General features: G+C 63.8%; 1 protein-coding gene across 1 annotated transcript in view; it reads right to left on the bottom strand.

Annotated features, from left to right (window-relative positions):
* Positions 3,407-16,280, bottom strand: part of NUP210 (nucleoporin 210) — a 93,575-nt gene continuing 80,701 nt past the window's right edge. Inside the window, 10 exon segments of the mRNA XM_018038268.1 lie at positions 3,407-4,786; positions 5,995-6,078; positions 6,165-6,203; positions 6,206-6,259; positions 7,223-7,439; positions 8,640-8,890; positions 10,302-10,448; positions 11,740-11,863; positions 13,871-14,007; positions 15,162-15,382. Coding sequence (XP_017893757.1) covers positions 4,686-4,786; positions 5,995-6,078; positions 6,165-6,203; positions 6,206-6,259; positions 7,223-7,439; positions 8,640-8,890; positions 10,302-10,448; positions 11,740-11,863; positions 13,871-14,007; positions 15,162-15,382 — 1,375 coding nt within the window. The 3' untranslated portion in view covers positions 3,407-4,685.

Below are 16,280 nucleotides of genomic sequence, written 5' to 3'. Positions count from 1 at the left end.
GCCCGCAGGGCTCTGCTCCCACCTGGCAGGTGAGGCCATCCACCCTCAGCCCCGCTCTCTTGGGGTCACGTGCTGGGCTGTCCCGTCGTTTGTGAGCCTGCACCTGCCTGCGATTTGATTCCATTGGCCTGGTGAGCGGCAGCAGGGACTCCGGCGGGGAAGGTTTCACGGCCCCCGAGAGCGAGGGTGGGCTGCCTCCAACCCCCAGGGAGACGAAGCAAGAGCGGCTCACAGTCACTGAGTGCCATGGGCTTGCTCACCAGCACGCTGGGGGTCTAACACAGCAGCTCGTGGAAGCTCATAGCACACTGTGGAGGAGAGGCCGCCTGACTACTGCCGCTTTGCAGATGGGGAAACTGAGGCTCTGAGAGGTCCCGGCCACCTGCAGGTGAGCAGCAGAGGCAGGCGCTCTGCAGTGGCCAGGCTCCCTGGGCTGCTGCCCTTGGCCTCCCGACACGCCCCGCTCCGTGGAGAAGGACCCAAGGGGCGAGCCACCACCACCCCAGGGCGACGGTACCTGGGAGCCACGGAGCAAAGGGAAAACGGGCTGCCACCTTCCTGGTGCTTACAGTCGTCTCCATTTGCGTTCAGTAAATAGTCCCCAGGTGAAAGTGGTCACCTGATGAGTCCGCTAATGAAGTCCTCCCCTCGGGAGTTAATGTGCGCCGCTTACATACAACATAAAACCCAGCAGGAGGATGGACGATCCCCAAACCCATGGTTCTGGCTTCGTTTTCTTCCCATCTCTCTCTAACTGAGATCGCTCACCTCATGTGATGTTAAAACTGGGGCTCCAGACGGGCTCCTTGAGAGACAGTCGTGGGGGAAAGGCCCCCGCCATCCACCAATGGGTCCCTGTGTCCTGGGTGGCTACTCCAGGGGGAGGAGGAGCGACCTTGACCGCCAGGAGAAGGGCCTGGTGTACTACCCAGGGGCGGCCCCCGCCAGTCCCTTCCTGTCTCTGGACCTCAGTTTTCCCATCTGCACGATAAGGGAGTTGAACAATAAAGAAAAGGATGACCTATGATTGTTCTCTGCTAATGACCTTCACTCCTGACCCCTCCTCTCACGCCGTGACTTTGCAGTGCCCCCCCAGCCAAGGTAGCCTGTCCCTGGGCCTTGACTCAGATTCATGAGTCGCCTTATTCAAGAGACTGGAGAGCAGCGGCTTGCGTGGCCACCCCAGCCCAGCCCCGGGGGGCCGCGTGTCCCCCACCTCCTCTCTTGCTCCTGGTCGTCACCCGGCCCACTGGGGTGATGAGGCGGGAAAGAAGCCTGAGGAGGAGAAAGCCAGGGCTCCGGGGAGGAAGGCCCTGCGTGGTTGGCCTCCACGGCACCTGCCTGAGTGCCTGCTCGGGCGCTGACACGGCGTGCTTCCCGCTCCTGTCAAGGCCACCAGGAAGCCCTGTCCAGCTCCAGGCAGAGCCCAGGAGCGAACAGGCTGGAGGGGAGGGGTCCGAGGCCGCAGCCGTGTCACTCAGACTCTGAGACAAGCGGCAGAAAGCTGCCCCACAGGGTCCAGCCAGAAGGGAATTCATGCCGCGCTTTGTAGCAGTCACCTACTGCTGTGGTAACGCTGCCTGACAAACCATCCCCAGCGTCGGTGAGTTTGTAACTGCCATCACTCACACCCGAGGCCGGGTGGCTGGGGATGGGGACGCGTGCCTCGGGTGCCCTGGGCCTCCTTGTGATTCTGTCAATGGCAGAAGCACATGGAGGGTGGGGGAAGCTGGTGAGGCCTCTTTAAGCCCAGGCTCTGAATGGACACGTGGTCACTTCCACCCATACTCCAGTGGCCAAAGCAAGTCACGTGGCCTCCATGGTGGTGGGGGGATGCATTCAGCCTCGGGGGAGGTGCAGGGAGGCGGAGGGCTGGAATGAACGTGCAGCCGACGTGCCACCTATTACCCTGGTGCCACCACAGGCTGGCAGGTAGGGAGGCAGCCAGGTGTTAGGAAGGCCGCTCTGCAGACGGGGGAACACGAGCCCCCTCCCACTGCAGACGGTGGGCCTGCACCTCAGCCACCTCATCTGTAAACCCCGTGCCTTTCTCACCCACCTGGACAGCCAGGCTGTGGTCTGTCTCAGAGCTGGTGTCTCAGACCTTGAGATGTAACATGTCCAATAAGGCCCCCTCCCCGCCCCCAACACAGACACAGAGAAACAGGAGGAGACAGAGAGAAACAGAGTTATTTTTTGGCCAAACTTAGGAATTCTAGAGGAGAAAAAAAAAAACCCTATATGCAGTACTATATTTTTAGCACGAAATGGTGCTGAAAGCATTTTTTGGCACCCTTGAGAGAGTGAAAGTTGCTTGGTTAGCTTGGGAACAGAAAATGGAGGCAAGTCACCGGGTTTTGTCAACACCCTGGCCTCCGGCCGGGTCTGGCTGTTTCCAGAAGCACGTGCTTTAAGATGACGGAGACGCCTGGAGAGAAGAAAGCCCAGACCTCTCGGCCGTAGGCCCGGGTGTCCGTCCAGCTCCGTCAGGGCTCAGAGTGCCTGAGATGAGCGTAGGGAGAAAGGCGCGGTGATCAGTGAGGAGGCCAGCTGGGCAGACCCTGACACCTTTCCATTTTCATCTGGAGGAAGTTGAGGGGGTCGACACCCCGACCTGCAGTCAACCCTGAAGGAACACCATACGTGATTGTTTCCTGAAGGAACAATCATCCGTGGCCCTCTCCTCCAGGGCCTGGGAAGGGCCGTGGACGCCAACTCTGGCTGACAGGTAAGGTGGGAGCTGTTTGCTGAGGAGCCTTCCAGAAGAGAAGCCTTCGGTCCTTAGAAAGAGACGGGGAGGGTTTGTCTCTGCGCTTCTTCTGGACGCTGCCGTGTCCAGTCGTGATGTGATACCTGGATCCTGGCAGCCCTATTGTGCCACTGAGGGGCGTGCCTGAGGGCTGTGCTGACTTGTATTGAGTGCTGCGTGCCAGGCAGGCCCTGCACTGAGCATGTGTGCATATGGGTGTGTTAGTCACTCAACTGTGTCCAACGCTTTGCCCACCACCCTCCTCTGTCCATGGGATTCTCTGGACAATCTCTCTAGAGGAGATTCTCCACTCTCTTCTGTCCTGGGTCTCCCACACTGCAGGCACCTTCTTTACCGTCTGAGCCACCAGGGGCATATGGTATCATTACATGCTTTCTAGGTGTTCCTGTGGACCAGACTCTGGAGACACACCAGGTCTGTTCCCATTCTCGAGGCTGGACCAGCCAGGGTGGGGCAGTGGGGCTAATGATGGTCACAGAGATCCCTCAGAGGGGAGGGGGGCCTGGGTGTGCAGCCAGAGAAGAGAGCCCATAGAGCAGCCCCGCTCCCCATATTCACACAACGGGAAGCGGCAACACCAGCCCTGGGTCGGCTCCGGGCAGGACGCATGGGGCTCCGGCAATAATCACACTCGTGTTAAGAAACTAAATCGAGCTTTATTAAATAAACCAAGTAGAAATGCGCCTATTTACATCCAAGTTGTCAGTTTGAGCTCAAGTAATATGCCAAGGCACAATTCTTCCTGTCTCTAGCTTTAAAAAAATAAATTGCATGGTCCAGCCCCAAAGGACTGAGGCAGGTTCAGGCATACGGCTCAGGGTCAAAGCTGGAGGCCCCATGGCAGGGTCCACGCGCACCAGGCTCTGGGGCTTTCTGGGGTGGTGCGGCTCCCCGGCCATGGGAGGGCTGCGTCCTGGAGGTCTCAGCTGCCACATGGATAAGGGCTGGGCGGGAGGCCGTTTTCCGAGCTGCCTCCTCCCTGGCCCGTCTAGGGAGCTGCCTTGAGGGAGCCCGTCCTGCAGGGCGCCGGAGGCTCAGATCGGCGAGGTGCTTCGTACAGAAGGAGGGGCGGAGAACGCGGGCCTGTGCGTGGGCAGAGGTCTGAGCTCACGGGCGGCGCCTGGCTCCAGGTCAAGGACGCCTCCCTGATTCGACTCTGAAGCCCCTGTGCTGATAGTGAAGCGGGGACAGGCAGGACGGGCTGTCCCCTGGGGCAGAGGCCAAGTTCACCGCCGGGAAAACAAAGAACCACAGAGGAGACTCTCCGCTCACAGCGGCCCTCGGTGGGGGCAGGAGGCAAGGCTCCCGGCTCTGGGAGTTTCAGCAGCCCCTGAGGCTGAGCTGGGCACCCTGGCCCAGCCCCGAGGCTCCTCATGTAGCCCTGGGGTGGCCCAGGCCACTCGCGTCCATTCACTCCAATCATTTCCCAGCAGGAGCCGGACGGGGGAAATGCTGGGTTTCCAGAGAGAAAAGAACTCACACAAATAAAAAACATCACTGACAAAGTCCTTTCCCTGAGAACGCTGCTGTCACAGCATCTACAGAGCCCTGGTCCAAAGACGGCCGCCTGCTCTAAGTCCTGAGAACGGTGTGATTCTAGAGACCCCGAAATGACAAAAGCTGCGTGTTCTTCAAGAAACCCCAGACAACAGGTCGAGGAGGGAGCCAAAGTCTTCGCCTCTGCAAGACTCTGAGTAAAACAAAACAACAATAAAAGCAAAAAAAAAAAAAACCCAAACAACAAACTTAAATTCCTACATGTTAAGATTGAGCTCTTGGGGACAGCCTAGACTCCAGCTACAGGCAGGGGGCGGCGGAGATGGTGGCAGTGGCGGCTGGGCCGGGGCTCGCTCCAGGCTGGACCCGGCAGGCCTGTCCCCGGGGGCGGTGGGGGCCCAGGGTCTCGGCCCGCTGCCTAGTGGGACGGGTACGGTGGGCTCCACAGCCCCGAGGCGGGGCTGGCTCGGCGGGCAGGAGGGAGTGCGTTGGAAGGTGTTGGCCATGAGGCAGCGAAATCTAGGCAGGAAGAGAGACGTGGTCAGCCCAAGGGAGACCTCGACGCCCGCGGACCCCGCAGGCCCAGGCCAGACGATGGTCAGGAAGTGACCCAGGCTCCCGGGCCGGTAGGCAGGGTCCATAGGGGCCTGCTGAGCTGCACAGCCAGAGGCCTGGGCCCCAGCCTGACCTCCCAGAGCGCACAGCCTGCCGGGCAAAGACTCAGGATCCCAGGACCACGTCCCATCCAGGGCGCACTTGGGGAAAGGGGCCTGTCCATCTGGGCAGTGAAAGCTGTAAGAACAGACTCCAACGTGTGTAGGTGGAAGGGTCTGGAGTGCTCAGGGGGCAAGGTGAAGCCCCCGGCACAGCTCCCGCAAAACAGGGAGGCGTGTGCTGGGGGATGCGGGTTGCCAGGCGGGCGCCCACTGCAGGACAGCTGACCAACAGGCCAACAGACCGTCAACAACAGGACGGCTCTGTGAGCAGGGTCAACACAGGGGGGCGAGCTGCTGAGCAGTCTACGGCCTCCCCTGGGCGTCACAGGCCTGAGAGCCAGCCCGGACGAGGGCTGTGACTCTGGGCCCACGACACGTGGACGGTCTTGTTACCCAGCAATGTGCATCTATACAGAAAGCTGTGTCCTCTTCCAAGAAATGCACAGGCCCCACGCACCCAGGCCAGGCCCCCGTGTAGGTCAGTAGACAGCCCCTCAAGGACTCTTTGTGTAGAGGAGGGACCCTTGGAAGGGAATTGGGAGGCACGGGGCTGCCTGTACAGCGGCGTAGGTTGCACTGCGCAGCCCCAGGGGGCGCCACTCACGGGTCCCCAGGGCCTCGGACCGCAGAGACCGCTGGGTTACGAAGAGGAGCAAGCCACGGGATCCTTCTCTGAGCAGCATCTCCTCGGACCGCCCAAACCCTCTGCCCTGAGTCAGCCCATCCGCCCCCCGCTGAGAGCCCTAGGGAGCAGCAGCAGTGGGTGGGAACCAGCTGCGGGGCGCACCGGCCGACCCGGCGTCCCTGGCCCCAGCCCCTCCACTTTGCCTGGTGTGCCCCGGGGAAAGCTCTCCTTGCCCAGGACCGGCGTCCACCAGCTCCCGTTCCCCCGCCAGCGCCTGGACCTGCCCTCTGGGGTTCACAGCCCAGCTGCAACTCACGCCCAGGGCCGAGCCTTGTGAGACCTGGGGTCCCCCCATCCCCGGACCGCTCCACGGGGCGTCTACTCACAGTGAGGGCTGTGCTGAGGGCTGGCTCTCGGGGAGAGAGCTGGCGTGGCAGGGGGCTCCCGAGGCGCGCAGACTGCGTGGTAGGCTGACAGGCAGGAGCGGCTATTAGTTTGGGGGCGGGGACGGCGGGGCAGATGGAGCGGGGGTGGGGACGCGGTGCGCCCAGCTCACCTATGATCATGGCTGCTGTCCCGGCCAACAGGGCGAAGAGGTGAAGAACATGGCCTGGTAGGAGTCCAGGACGCGCTGGAAGAGCCCGGCGCCGTCTGCAACCCGGGACACAGTCACCAACGCGCCCGCAGAGCCCCAAGGGCTGTGCCCGCGCTCGGGGGGAGGGGCCGGGCTCGAGCCCAGTCAGCCCAGGACCGCCCCGTCCATCTCTTGAGCCCACCCCCTGGGCCCGGGGCCCGTCCCGTCCATCTCCTGAGCCCAGCCCCTGGGCCCAGGGCCCGTCCCGTCCATCTCCTGAGCCCAGACCCTGGGCCCGGGGCCCGCCCCGTCCATCTCCTGAGCCCAGACCCTGGGCCCAGGGTCCAACCCCGTCCATCTCCTGAGCCCAGCCCCTGGACCCGGGGCCCAACCCCGTCCATCTCCTGAACCTACCCCCTGGGCCCAGGGCTTGCCCCTTCCATCTCTAGCTGCTTGAGCCCACCCCCCTGGGCCCAGGGCCTGCCCCGTCCATCTCCTGAGCCCACCCCCTGGGCCCGGGGCCCAACCCCGTCCATCTCCTGAGCCCACCCCCTGGGCCCCGGGCCCGTCCCTGTCCTTCTCCTGAGCCCACCCCCTGGGCCCGGGGCCCGCCCCGTCCGTCTCCTGAGCCCACCTCCTGGGCCCAGGGCCTGCCCCGTCCATCTCTGGCTGCTTGAGCCCACCCCCTGGGCCCGGGGCCGCCCCGTCCATCTCCTGAGCCCACCCCCTGGGCCCGGGCCCGGCCTCCAGGAGCAGGGAGGAGGCTCAGCTGCTGCTCCTTCAGGGGCGTGCTGCCCCGAAAGCCAAGGCCATGCTCGAGGGGTGCAGCTCAGCTACATGTGACAAGGCCTCCGGGCCCTGAGTGCAGATGGGGGTGAGAGGAGCGAAGCCCGCCTGCCCGTGACTCGGCCACTCGCTCGGAGCAGGGGGTGGCGGGGGGGCAGGTGCGTTTCTGCTCCTCCCGCCCCCAGACTCCCGGTCCGCTCCTGCTGGACCACACTGACTGCCCTCCCCCCGGGGGCCCCCGTCCCGTGACTCACGAGCGCCCGGGCCTCGGCGGTCCATCACGAAGGCCACGGTGACTGGGATGGTGACAGCCTGGTCAGTGTTGGGGCTGGAGAAGGTCAGGGAGGTGGACAGAGGCCCCTGGCTGCCGGCCGTGGGGTCCGAGATGCTGACTGTGTAGGTGACGAAGCTCGGCAGCCCCAGAGACTTCTCCTTCATGAAGGCCAGCACGGCTGGGGACCCCGACTTCACCTGGGAGAGACGTCAGGGCTGAGGATGTGAAAGCTGGCTCAGTCGTGTCCGACTCTCCGCGACCCTGTGGACTGTGGCCCGCCAGGCTCCTCTGTCCATGGGATTCTCCAGGCGAGAACACTGGAGTGGGCGGCCGTGCCCTCCTGCAGGGGGTCTTCCCGACCCAGGGATCGGACCTGCGTCTCTCGCATCTCCCGCACTGGCACCTGGGGAGCCCCAGGGCTGCGGGGCGCACCCCCACTTCTTCCTGACACCCACACTGCCCTGCTGGCTGGGCACATCCAGCTGACAGACGCGCAACCCACAGTCAGAGGAGCACGCTGTCTAGGCTGGGTGCTTTTCAAAAGGACAAATCAGTGCCACAGCTCCTTTTAAATAGTGCTGTGTTCTGCGAGCCGCCCCCAAGCTCGCTTCCCGAGGGGGCAGCCGGGGCTCTGCCACTGGGCTGTCAGATAGCAGCAGCCCAGCCCAGGGCCCAGCAGACGCTCCCCCGTCAGCAGCCGACTCATCTCTGCCTCACTCTGCACCCGAGGGTGCCGCAGCGAGACCGGAGAAGGCCGAGGAGACGCCGGCGGGCCCTGCACACGGCGCCCCGAGCCCCTCCCGTGCTGCCGGGCCCTGGAGCCCCCGTCCTACGCCACCCTTCAGCACACGGGGCGGCCCAGGCCCAGGGCTGGGGACCTGCTGCGGCACGTGTGCAGGACCTGCGATAGGTGGGGGCTCAGAGCCGCTCGCCCTGCTCTCGGTCACCACCGTCCTGCCCTGAACTCACTCGCGGACACGTGACGTGCTTGCTGAGCACGTGCTGCGGAGGAAAGGAGCAGCCACGCCCCTCACACAAGCACACGGGCCGACAGACAGTGCTGGGAAGACCCTGATGCCCTTCCGCAGGACGAGAGGGTAACAGAGGAGGACATGGTTGGATGGCATCACCAACTCAATGGACATGACTTTGAGCAAGCTCTGGGAGACACTGAAGGACAGGGAAGCCTGGCGTGCTGCGGTCCACGGGATCACAGACTCGGATACGACTTAATGACTGAACAATAGACAGCGATTCTGCTCTGGGGAAAAGGATGGTCAAGAGAGTCCAGCTCTGTGCTCATTTCCAGGAGAGGCGGCCCAGGACCTCATGGCTGCAGCTGGTCCTGCCCGCCTCCCCCTCCCAGGGGCCTTGGCTCCCACCTGCTCAGCACTCACCTCCAGGTGCTCCAGAACCTCCATGGCACCAAAGACCTTCACCTCGGAGCTGGTGTAGTGGTTGCTCAGGAGGATTTTGGCCTGGTCGGCGTAAAGCCCTGGGCTGAAGGGCACCTCGGCCCCAACCTGCTCCATGGGGGAGGGGCTGCCCAGGAGGCTCGCTGTGACCAGCAGCGCCGTCCGCTTCAGGCTCAGGTGCTTCAGCTGCCGGTCCGTCAGCGGGAGCATCGTCACGGAGCACAGGTACCGGCCTGCGGGGACAGGGGCACCGTTCTGCCCGGGCCCCTCCCCACCCAGGCCCTGCCACCGCCCCTTCCCCCCGGAGGCGCCCAGGTGAGGCATGCCCTCCTCCAGGGGCCTCCTGGCAAGGCCCTCTTCAGTGTCCTCGCCCGCCATGGGCCCCCTTTCTGGGCCCAGAGCTCCCGAGTGTCCTGGAATCCTCCGTTCACGGACTCCCCTTGGGCAGGAATGCCAGGTCCATCTCTGAATCTTGGGGCCCCACCAGGCTAGCTCAGAGAGGGGGTGAGGGACGGGTGAACTGACACCACGGCCCAGCACTGGCCCCACGCCCAGCGGGGCTGACCCCTCCATAGCCAGCGCCCCGGGTGCTGCAGGAGGTCCCACGGCTGCCTGGCTGGGACTGTTTGGGGTCCACGCCTGGCCCACAGCAGGTGCCTGGGCTGAGTGGCCACTGCCGAGGGTGCCTTGGGAGGCTTGGTGAGCAGGTACCAGGGCGCCTGGGATGGGTCCCCCCCATGCTCCTGCCAGCCAGGCGCCTCAAGGCCGGTCCCTTCCTTTCCTCCTCCCCCACCACCACCAGCTGGGAGCCCCCAGCAAGTCGGCTTCCTGGCTGACTCTGTGTCCTTCAAGTGGGGGTAACAGCGAGCCCGTGTGGGGCTGTGCGGGCGAATGCACAGGGCCTGGGACAGCTGAGGGCCTGCTCTGTGCTGAGCCCGAGCTTGGTCCCCAGGAACCTAGGAGTGGACAGAGGAGGGCCTCGCCTCAGCCTGCAGCCAAATTCATCGGGTGACACCGGGCCGCGCATCCTCAGAAAGAGCCGAGCAACTCGCTGCACGCCTGTCCACAGAGACTCACGGCAACACTGACTTGAGCTGGGTGCCGTGCAGGCTCGCCACGGGGACTGTCCTGAGCAGTTGCGGCTCCCATGACGGCGGCCCTCCTCTCAGAGCCACCCCGTGGGGCCGGCCGCCAGCTCCCCGGCTCCGGTCAGCAGGTCTGCGGAGCAGCTCCACTCCAGAGTCGCCCGGGACTCTAAGAGCAAATGAGGGCCCTGCCTCCGTGGAGCCCCCAGCCAGAGCCTCATCACGCGGGTGGCGCAGGGCACCACCCTTCCCTCCCAGGTCTTGAGGGCAGCAGCCTCCAAGCTGAGTGAGAAGACCAGGAGAGGGCTTGGACCAGGCTTCTCAGCTCGGAAGTGCGTCCTCTCCCCGGGTGGAGGCAGCCGCTGGGAGAGGCCGGCGCCTGGCATAGGAGCGTGAACCCTCCCAGAGGTCGCAGTGGGATGCCAGGATGACCACATCCGTCCCCAGGTCAGGCTCCTGACAGACACGGGCCGCACGGACAGACTGCCATTGCGAGCCAGACACACCACAGGCACACCCAGCGTGCGGGTCACGTTCCCCTCCAGACCCGCAGGCTCACCCAGGGTGGCGTCAAACTCGGGTTCCACGGTGAAGACGTCTCGTGCCGGGAAGTCGAAGACATCCTGCTTGAACTGCAGCTGGCAGCTGAGGAGGGCTTCCGGGCGCAGGGCCGTGATGCCTTCTGCCTGACCGGGGGAGCACTCGCCTACAGGTGGGGGAGCAGTGAGGGTCGCCACACCCAGGCCCCCAGCCCCCGGCCCCCGCCTCAGCCCTCGCCTGCGGAGCCCAGCACAGGACGCCCGAGCAGACCACGCCGGGGCCGGCTGCTCTGAGAACCAGACCTGCACCACAGCCCTCTTGATGACCGAAGCTGATAAAGGCTGAGGGAACGGGCCATGTCAGCGTTTGCTCAGAGCCTGCGTCCAGAGAGCGTCCAGAAGCTGGGCAGCTGGGTCTGCCCATCAGCACGTGTGTGCGTACGTGCGCTCAGCCGTGTCTGACTCTCTGCGACCCCGTGGACTGCAGCCTGCCAGGCTCCTCTGTCCACAGGGATTCTCCAGGCAAGAACACTGGAGTGGGGTGCCGTGGCCTCCTCCAGGGGACCTTTCAGACCCAGGAATCGAGCACTTGAGTCCTGCGTCTCCTGCATTGACAGGCGGGTTCTTCAGCACTGGACCACCAGGGGAATGGGCACTTCACCCCTGGACACCGGTTCCCCACTGGCGCCGAGCACTGTTCCTGTCCACGTGCCCTGGGGTGGGGAGAGGCTGCCACAACGCAACAAAGCTGCCGCAGGTTGACAGCGCTGGCACTTAATTCTACTGGTTAAGTGGTGTAACAACCTGCATGGATGCACTTGGGTTTCCCTGGTACTCAGCTGGTAAGGAATGCGCCTGCAATGCAGGAGACTCAGGTTCGATCCCTGGGTCAGGAAGATCCGCTGGAGAAGGGATTCTTGTATTCTGGCCTGGAGAATCCCATGGGCAGAGGAGCCTGGCGGGCTACAGTCCATGGGGTCGCAAAGAGTCGGACACGCCGGAGCGACTAAGCAGGCACAGCACGGCGACGCACTTCTCTCCGGCAGCTGCTGCCCAGGACTGTCGTGGGCAGGGGAGGAGGTTGGCTGTTCCATGCGGGACTTGAATTACGGAAATCAGAATGAACAGCGAGGCCTGCTAGGCCAGCTTTTCAGGGCTCTGTGGAGGCGTGGTGAAGCTTTCTCTAGCTGGGTGCCCGGGGCTGACAGGGCATCGCCAAGCCCAGAAACGGGCAGTTTCTCAGCACTGGGCCTTCAGAAACATCCCTCACTGGTTCTGCCTTAGAGGACTCGAATTTCTAAAGAGCTGGAAGGGGCGTTAAATGGGCCAGCCGGGGTTAAATGCCCTCTCAGGAGATGGGGAGGCGAGTCTGAGCAGGAAGGACACAGAATCCGATCTGAAGGGCCCGCTCCCCAGCCCAGCAGGGCCCCCCAGGCCTCCTAGCCCCTTGCTCTCTACCTCTCAGGTTGGAGCTCCGGTCTCCCACGGTGACCATCACTTTGGAGGCCGAGACCTCCTGGAAGCTGCCCTGGATGGGGCGGGCGTACCGGGCCACGATCCTCTGAGGCAGGCTGACCACGATCTGGGGAGGAAGCCGGGGCGGGTCGTTGAGCGCCTGGGATCAGGTACTGCCCTTTCCGCGGTACGGGGGCAAGGCTGAGGCTCCCTGGCCACGTGATTTGCTTGGATGGGGCAGAGCTGGGCTAGACCCCATGCTGGCTGGACGCCCCCATGGAACCAGCTGCCTCTCCCAGCACCGGGCAGGGTTGATGTCAGGCCTGAAACCACGTGGTAGTTGGGGGTGGACTGAGGACTCTGGCTCCCTGACAGCTACGGCCTCTTCTCTGAACGTCAGCTCGGTTAATTAATCTTTCAGTGAAGAGAGAAGGACCTAATTTACTTCAGTGCCATTTATTCAAGATGAACCAGCCTGACCAAAATGCAGGCCCACACGGGCATTTTGAGGGGTGGTCTCTCCCCCTTCACCGCTCCCATGCAATGCCTCCTCCCCCGCCCCGGGGAGAGGCCCCAGGCCCAGCTCCACTCGCTTTTGCTCCAGGAGGCCCTGCGTGTTCCTGCCACCTCTAGGGCTGCAGACATCCCCCCCCCAACGCCCCTCACCCTTTGCCGTCTCCAGCGTTCAACCCTGGAGCTCCTGACACAGCTGCCCAGCTGCGTGGCCCCCAGCCCCGCCGGCAGGAGCCACAGCCACCTCAAACCCCGTTACCTGCCCCCAGCTCCGCCTTCCTCTCTGCTCCCCTCTTGGCTCCCCTCTCGTCGCCCAGGCCAGACCCTGACACTCACTCCCAAGGCTTCCTCCTCCCAAATGGTCACCGAGCTCCGATGACCCTCCCTCCTAGTGTCTCCAAGCCCTTAGTCTGCCCCACCCAGAGGCCCCGGGCCTTACTGCCACCTCCCTTGGGCTCCTGGACTCAGCCAGGTACCAGGCAATCTTTCCAAACGTACCTCTGGTCGACATCACTCTTTGCTTTAAAAAATTTCTCTGCTGAATCCCTACTGCATCTGGCCAAAGTTACAACGTCCTTACCCTGGACAGCAGCAGCTCATGCCCATGAAGTACCGTCCTACGGGCTTCACACCCGCCAACGACTCACTGACTTCACACAACGTCAGCCCAGAGAGGTTCACACAGAGACGTTAAAGGACAACCCGAGGTCACTCAGCCTGTCCGTGACCAGCTGGGGTTTGAACCCACACAGCCTGGCCCCAGAGCCCACACACCTAACCATGCTAGGAGCTCCCTGGAATTGAACACATGTTCTGATGGACAGGGAGGCCTGGTGTGCTGCAGTCCGTGGGGTCGCGAAGAGTCGGACACGATTGAGCGACTGAACTGAACCCAACTGTGATCCGATCGCAACACCAGCCTCCACTGCCCCAGAGCTGGCTCTCAAAGCCTGCACACGTCTGCTGGGTGGTGCCCTGCTCTGCCAGCCCCGCCCCTGCCCCCACCGCCCAAGCCTGTCCGGCTGTCCCCCGGGGCTGCTCGGGGTGGAAGCACTGCTGTCGGTCACACGGTGCCTCTGTCTGCACTAGCTCGCCCCAGCAGCAGCGCTGAGCACGCCCGCTATTAGGTGACACTGCTGGGCTCCACAGAGCACACGCTGCTTGGAGAATGAGACAGACGCGCGCAACGCAGCCCGACTCTGCTCGTTCACTGATTCTCGGCTGGAGATAGACAGGAGAGAGAGCGGTCTTATTTGCCTCCACAAAGACTCAAAAGGTGACTCGGGGGAGGCTGGCTTTGCCGGTGATGCCAAATTGCTGCACGGCGCCGCCCACGGCCGCCACGCCCCGGGGGACGCCCACGCGGACAGTCCTGCCCACGGGGCTCCATCGAGGTGGCATGGGCGCAGGAATGCCCCCAAGAGGCCAGCTCTGTCCTCCCACCGCCGTGGACTGGGGGGTCCGGCGGCCTGCGAGGAGGGGCCTGCCCCCCACCAGGCTCGTGACCCCCAGCCAACTGCCCTGCAAGGCGCTGGAGCTTCTTACATGAAGAAGAGAAGCAGTCAGGAGGGAAGACGAGCTTTCCACCCCCGGGAGTCAAACACGTGTGCCCGAGGCCCACCTCCTTGTAGGTCCTCAGGTGCCCGGCGACCTCATAGTAGACAGTCACGGAGCCTGCCTGCCGGGCCACGGCCGCGCCCGTCTTGGGGTCGACGTGGAGGACGCTGCTGGCTGACGAGCTCCAGGTCCCGGGGACTCCTGGGAGGGGAAGCTGCGCGTGACCGTCTTTCCCACGCCTCACACTCCAGTCATTCCCATCTAGCCTGGCTCACCGGGCAGTGTCCCCGCTGCCCCAAGCCTGCCCCCGCCCTCCCCTGGCTCCTGGCCACGCCACCTGCTCCCTGAACAGCCGAGGCCCCTGCCCAGTGCCTTCCCGCCGGGAACCTCACGGTCATTTCCCTTCTGGGTGACCCGGGCGCTGGTCCTCCAGGGCTGGCCCTCTGCGTGCCATCCCCCAGCATTGCCCCTGCTCAGCCACCCTGCTACGCAATCCTTTTTACACAAAGAAGGTGGCAGACTCTGAGCTGTCACTAGACGGCGGTCCTTAGTGAAAAGCCAACCTCCTTATACAATAAACATGACGAGAACATTCAACAACCACCTTCTATTTGTGGCAATATCTGCTTTTCTTTAAAGGCAGTGTGTAACTTCGTTTTAAAATGAGTTTGTTGGTATCGTTGTGACTCAGACGGTAAAGCCTCTGTCTACAATGTGGGAGACCTGGGTTCAATCCCTGGGTCAGGAAGATCCCCTGGAGAAGGAAATGGCAATCCACTCCAGTACTCTTGCCTGGAAAATCCCATGGACAGAGGAGCCTGGTGGGCTACAGTCCTTGGGTCGCGAAGAGTCGGACGCGACTGAGCGGCTTCACTTTCATCGACCCTTTTGCAACCCCCTGGCCCGCAGCCCGCCAGGCTCCTCTGTCTGTGGGAGTCTCCAGGCAAGAACACTGGAGTGGGTGGCCATGCCCCTCCAGGGTATCTTCCCGACTCAGGGGTGGAACCCACGTCTCCTGCATTGCAGGCGGATTCTTTACCATCTGAGCCACCAGGTCCCTGTAAAGGGCCAGACGGTAAGTATTTGGGGTTGGATATGCCTGACTGTCTCTGACGCTGCCACTCAGCACACAGATGAAAACGGCCGCTGACAGGGGGAGCTGGGGGTGCGGCCGAGCACCAGTTACAGCCCAGTGCAGAGAGAGGCTGCGGGCTGGCTCCGGTCGGGACAGCAGCTTTCCGATGCCCACTCCAGAACCTCACCAACCTCCACATGCACACCAGCCTCGGGGGGCAGAGCAGCCCTTCCCGCCTCCCAACCCAAGACACGCGTCCCTTGGCCGGAACCCCTCGTACCTTCCGGGCTGACGAGTACCGTGGCCAGACAGAGGACATCCCCCACCACCACTGCCCCGGACAGGTCGGGGGAGATGGCCTGCAGGACGGGCAGCGGGACGAAGTCGGAGAGGCCGCCGTGCGCCGAGTCCCACGCCCTGAGCAGCGTCAGGCCCACGCTGACCGTGCGGATCACGCAGGTATTGTTGGCGATGCCCTTCCCAACCTGCACGAACTCGTCCCTGCAGCACAGGAGACGTGGCTCTCAGTCTTGGGAGTGGCCCCAGCTCCCAAGGAGGGGCTGGCACAGGGCCCCGGCTGGGCCCCACGCCTGCCCACTGCGCCCTGATGCTGCCCAGCTCAGGTTCATGGAGCAGCTGTTCTAGGTGAGGGGTCTTAGGCCATACCAACCAGACTCCCCCACCATCCATGGCCCAGACAGGACGGCCAGCTTCAGCACCCCCACGTCCCACGGGGAGGCCGCGGCCCAGAGCAGGTGATGAGACTGTGTTCCCAGCCCACCCGAGCAGGGAACCAGGACACTCTGGGGACACAAGAGGCCCTCAACCGAGTAACCGGGACAAGGGCATCACCCCCGTCCACCTGCTTTCTCATCTGCCGAGTGGGGCTGACCACATCACAGGCTTGACGTGAGCTGCACACCCGGTCAGCAGCTGGAAAGAGCTAAGGTTAGGCCAGGTGTGCGGGCACTCGGGCTGGAAAGAGCTAAGGTCAGGCCAGGCGTGCGGGCACACATGGGCACACGTGGGCACTCGGGCTGGGAAGAGCTAAGGTCAGGCCAGGCGTGCGGGCATACGTGGGCACTCGGGCTGGAAAGAGCTAAGGTCAGGCCAGGCGTGCGGGCACACATGGGCACACGTGGGCACTCGGGCTGGGAAGAGCTAAGGTCAGGCCAGGCATGCGGGCACACGCAGGCACTCAGGGACCCCTGCGGGCTAGGAGGGATGGCTGGGCTGAGCAAGCGGAGGGTCAGGGCCCCCGCTCCACGGCCTCCCTCCCCACGCCCCCGCCTCCCGAGCCCTGACCGCTTGGAGACGGATGCGTCGGCCACGGAAGGGCCCGTGTGACTTCCGCAGGGGAGTTGGGGCGCTGGACAAGGGGCAGCCCTGTGCCCCAGGC

The sequence above is a fragment of the Capra hircus genome, chromosome 22 (assembly GCF_001704415.2).
Source record: "Capra hircus breed San Clemente chromosome 22, ASM170441v1, whole genome shotgun sequence".
NCBI lineage: Eukaryota > Metazoa > Chordata > Mammalia > Artiodactyla > Bovidae > Capra > Capra hircus.
This window is presented reverse-complemented; position numbering and strand designations above follow the sequence as displayed.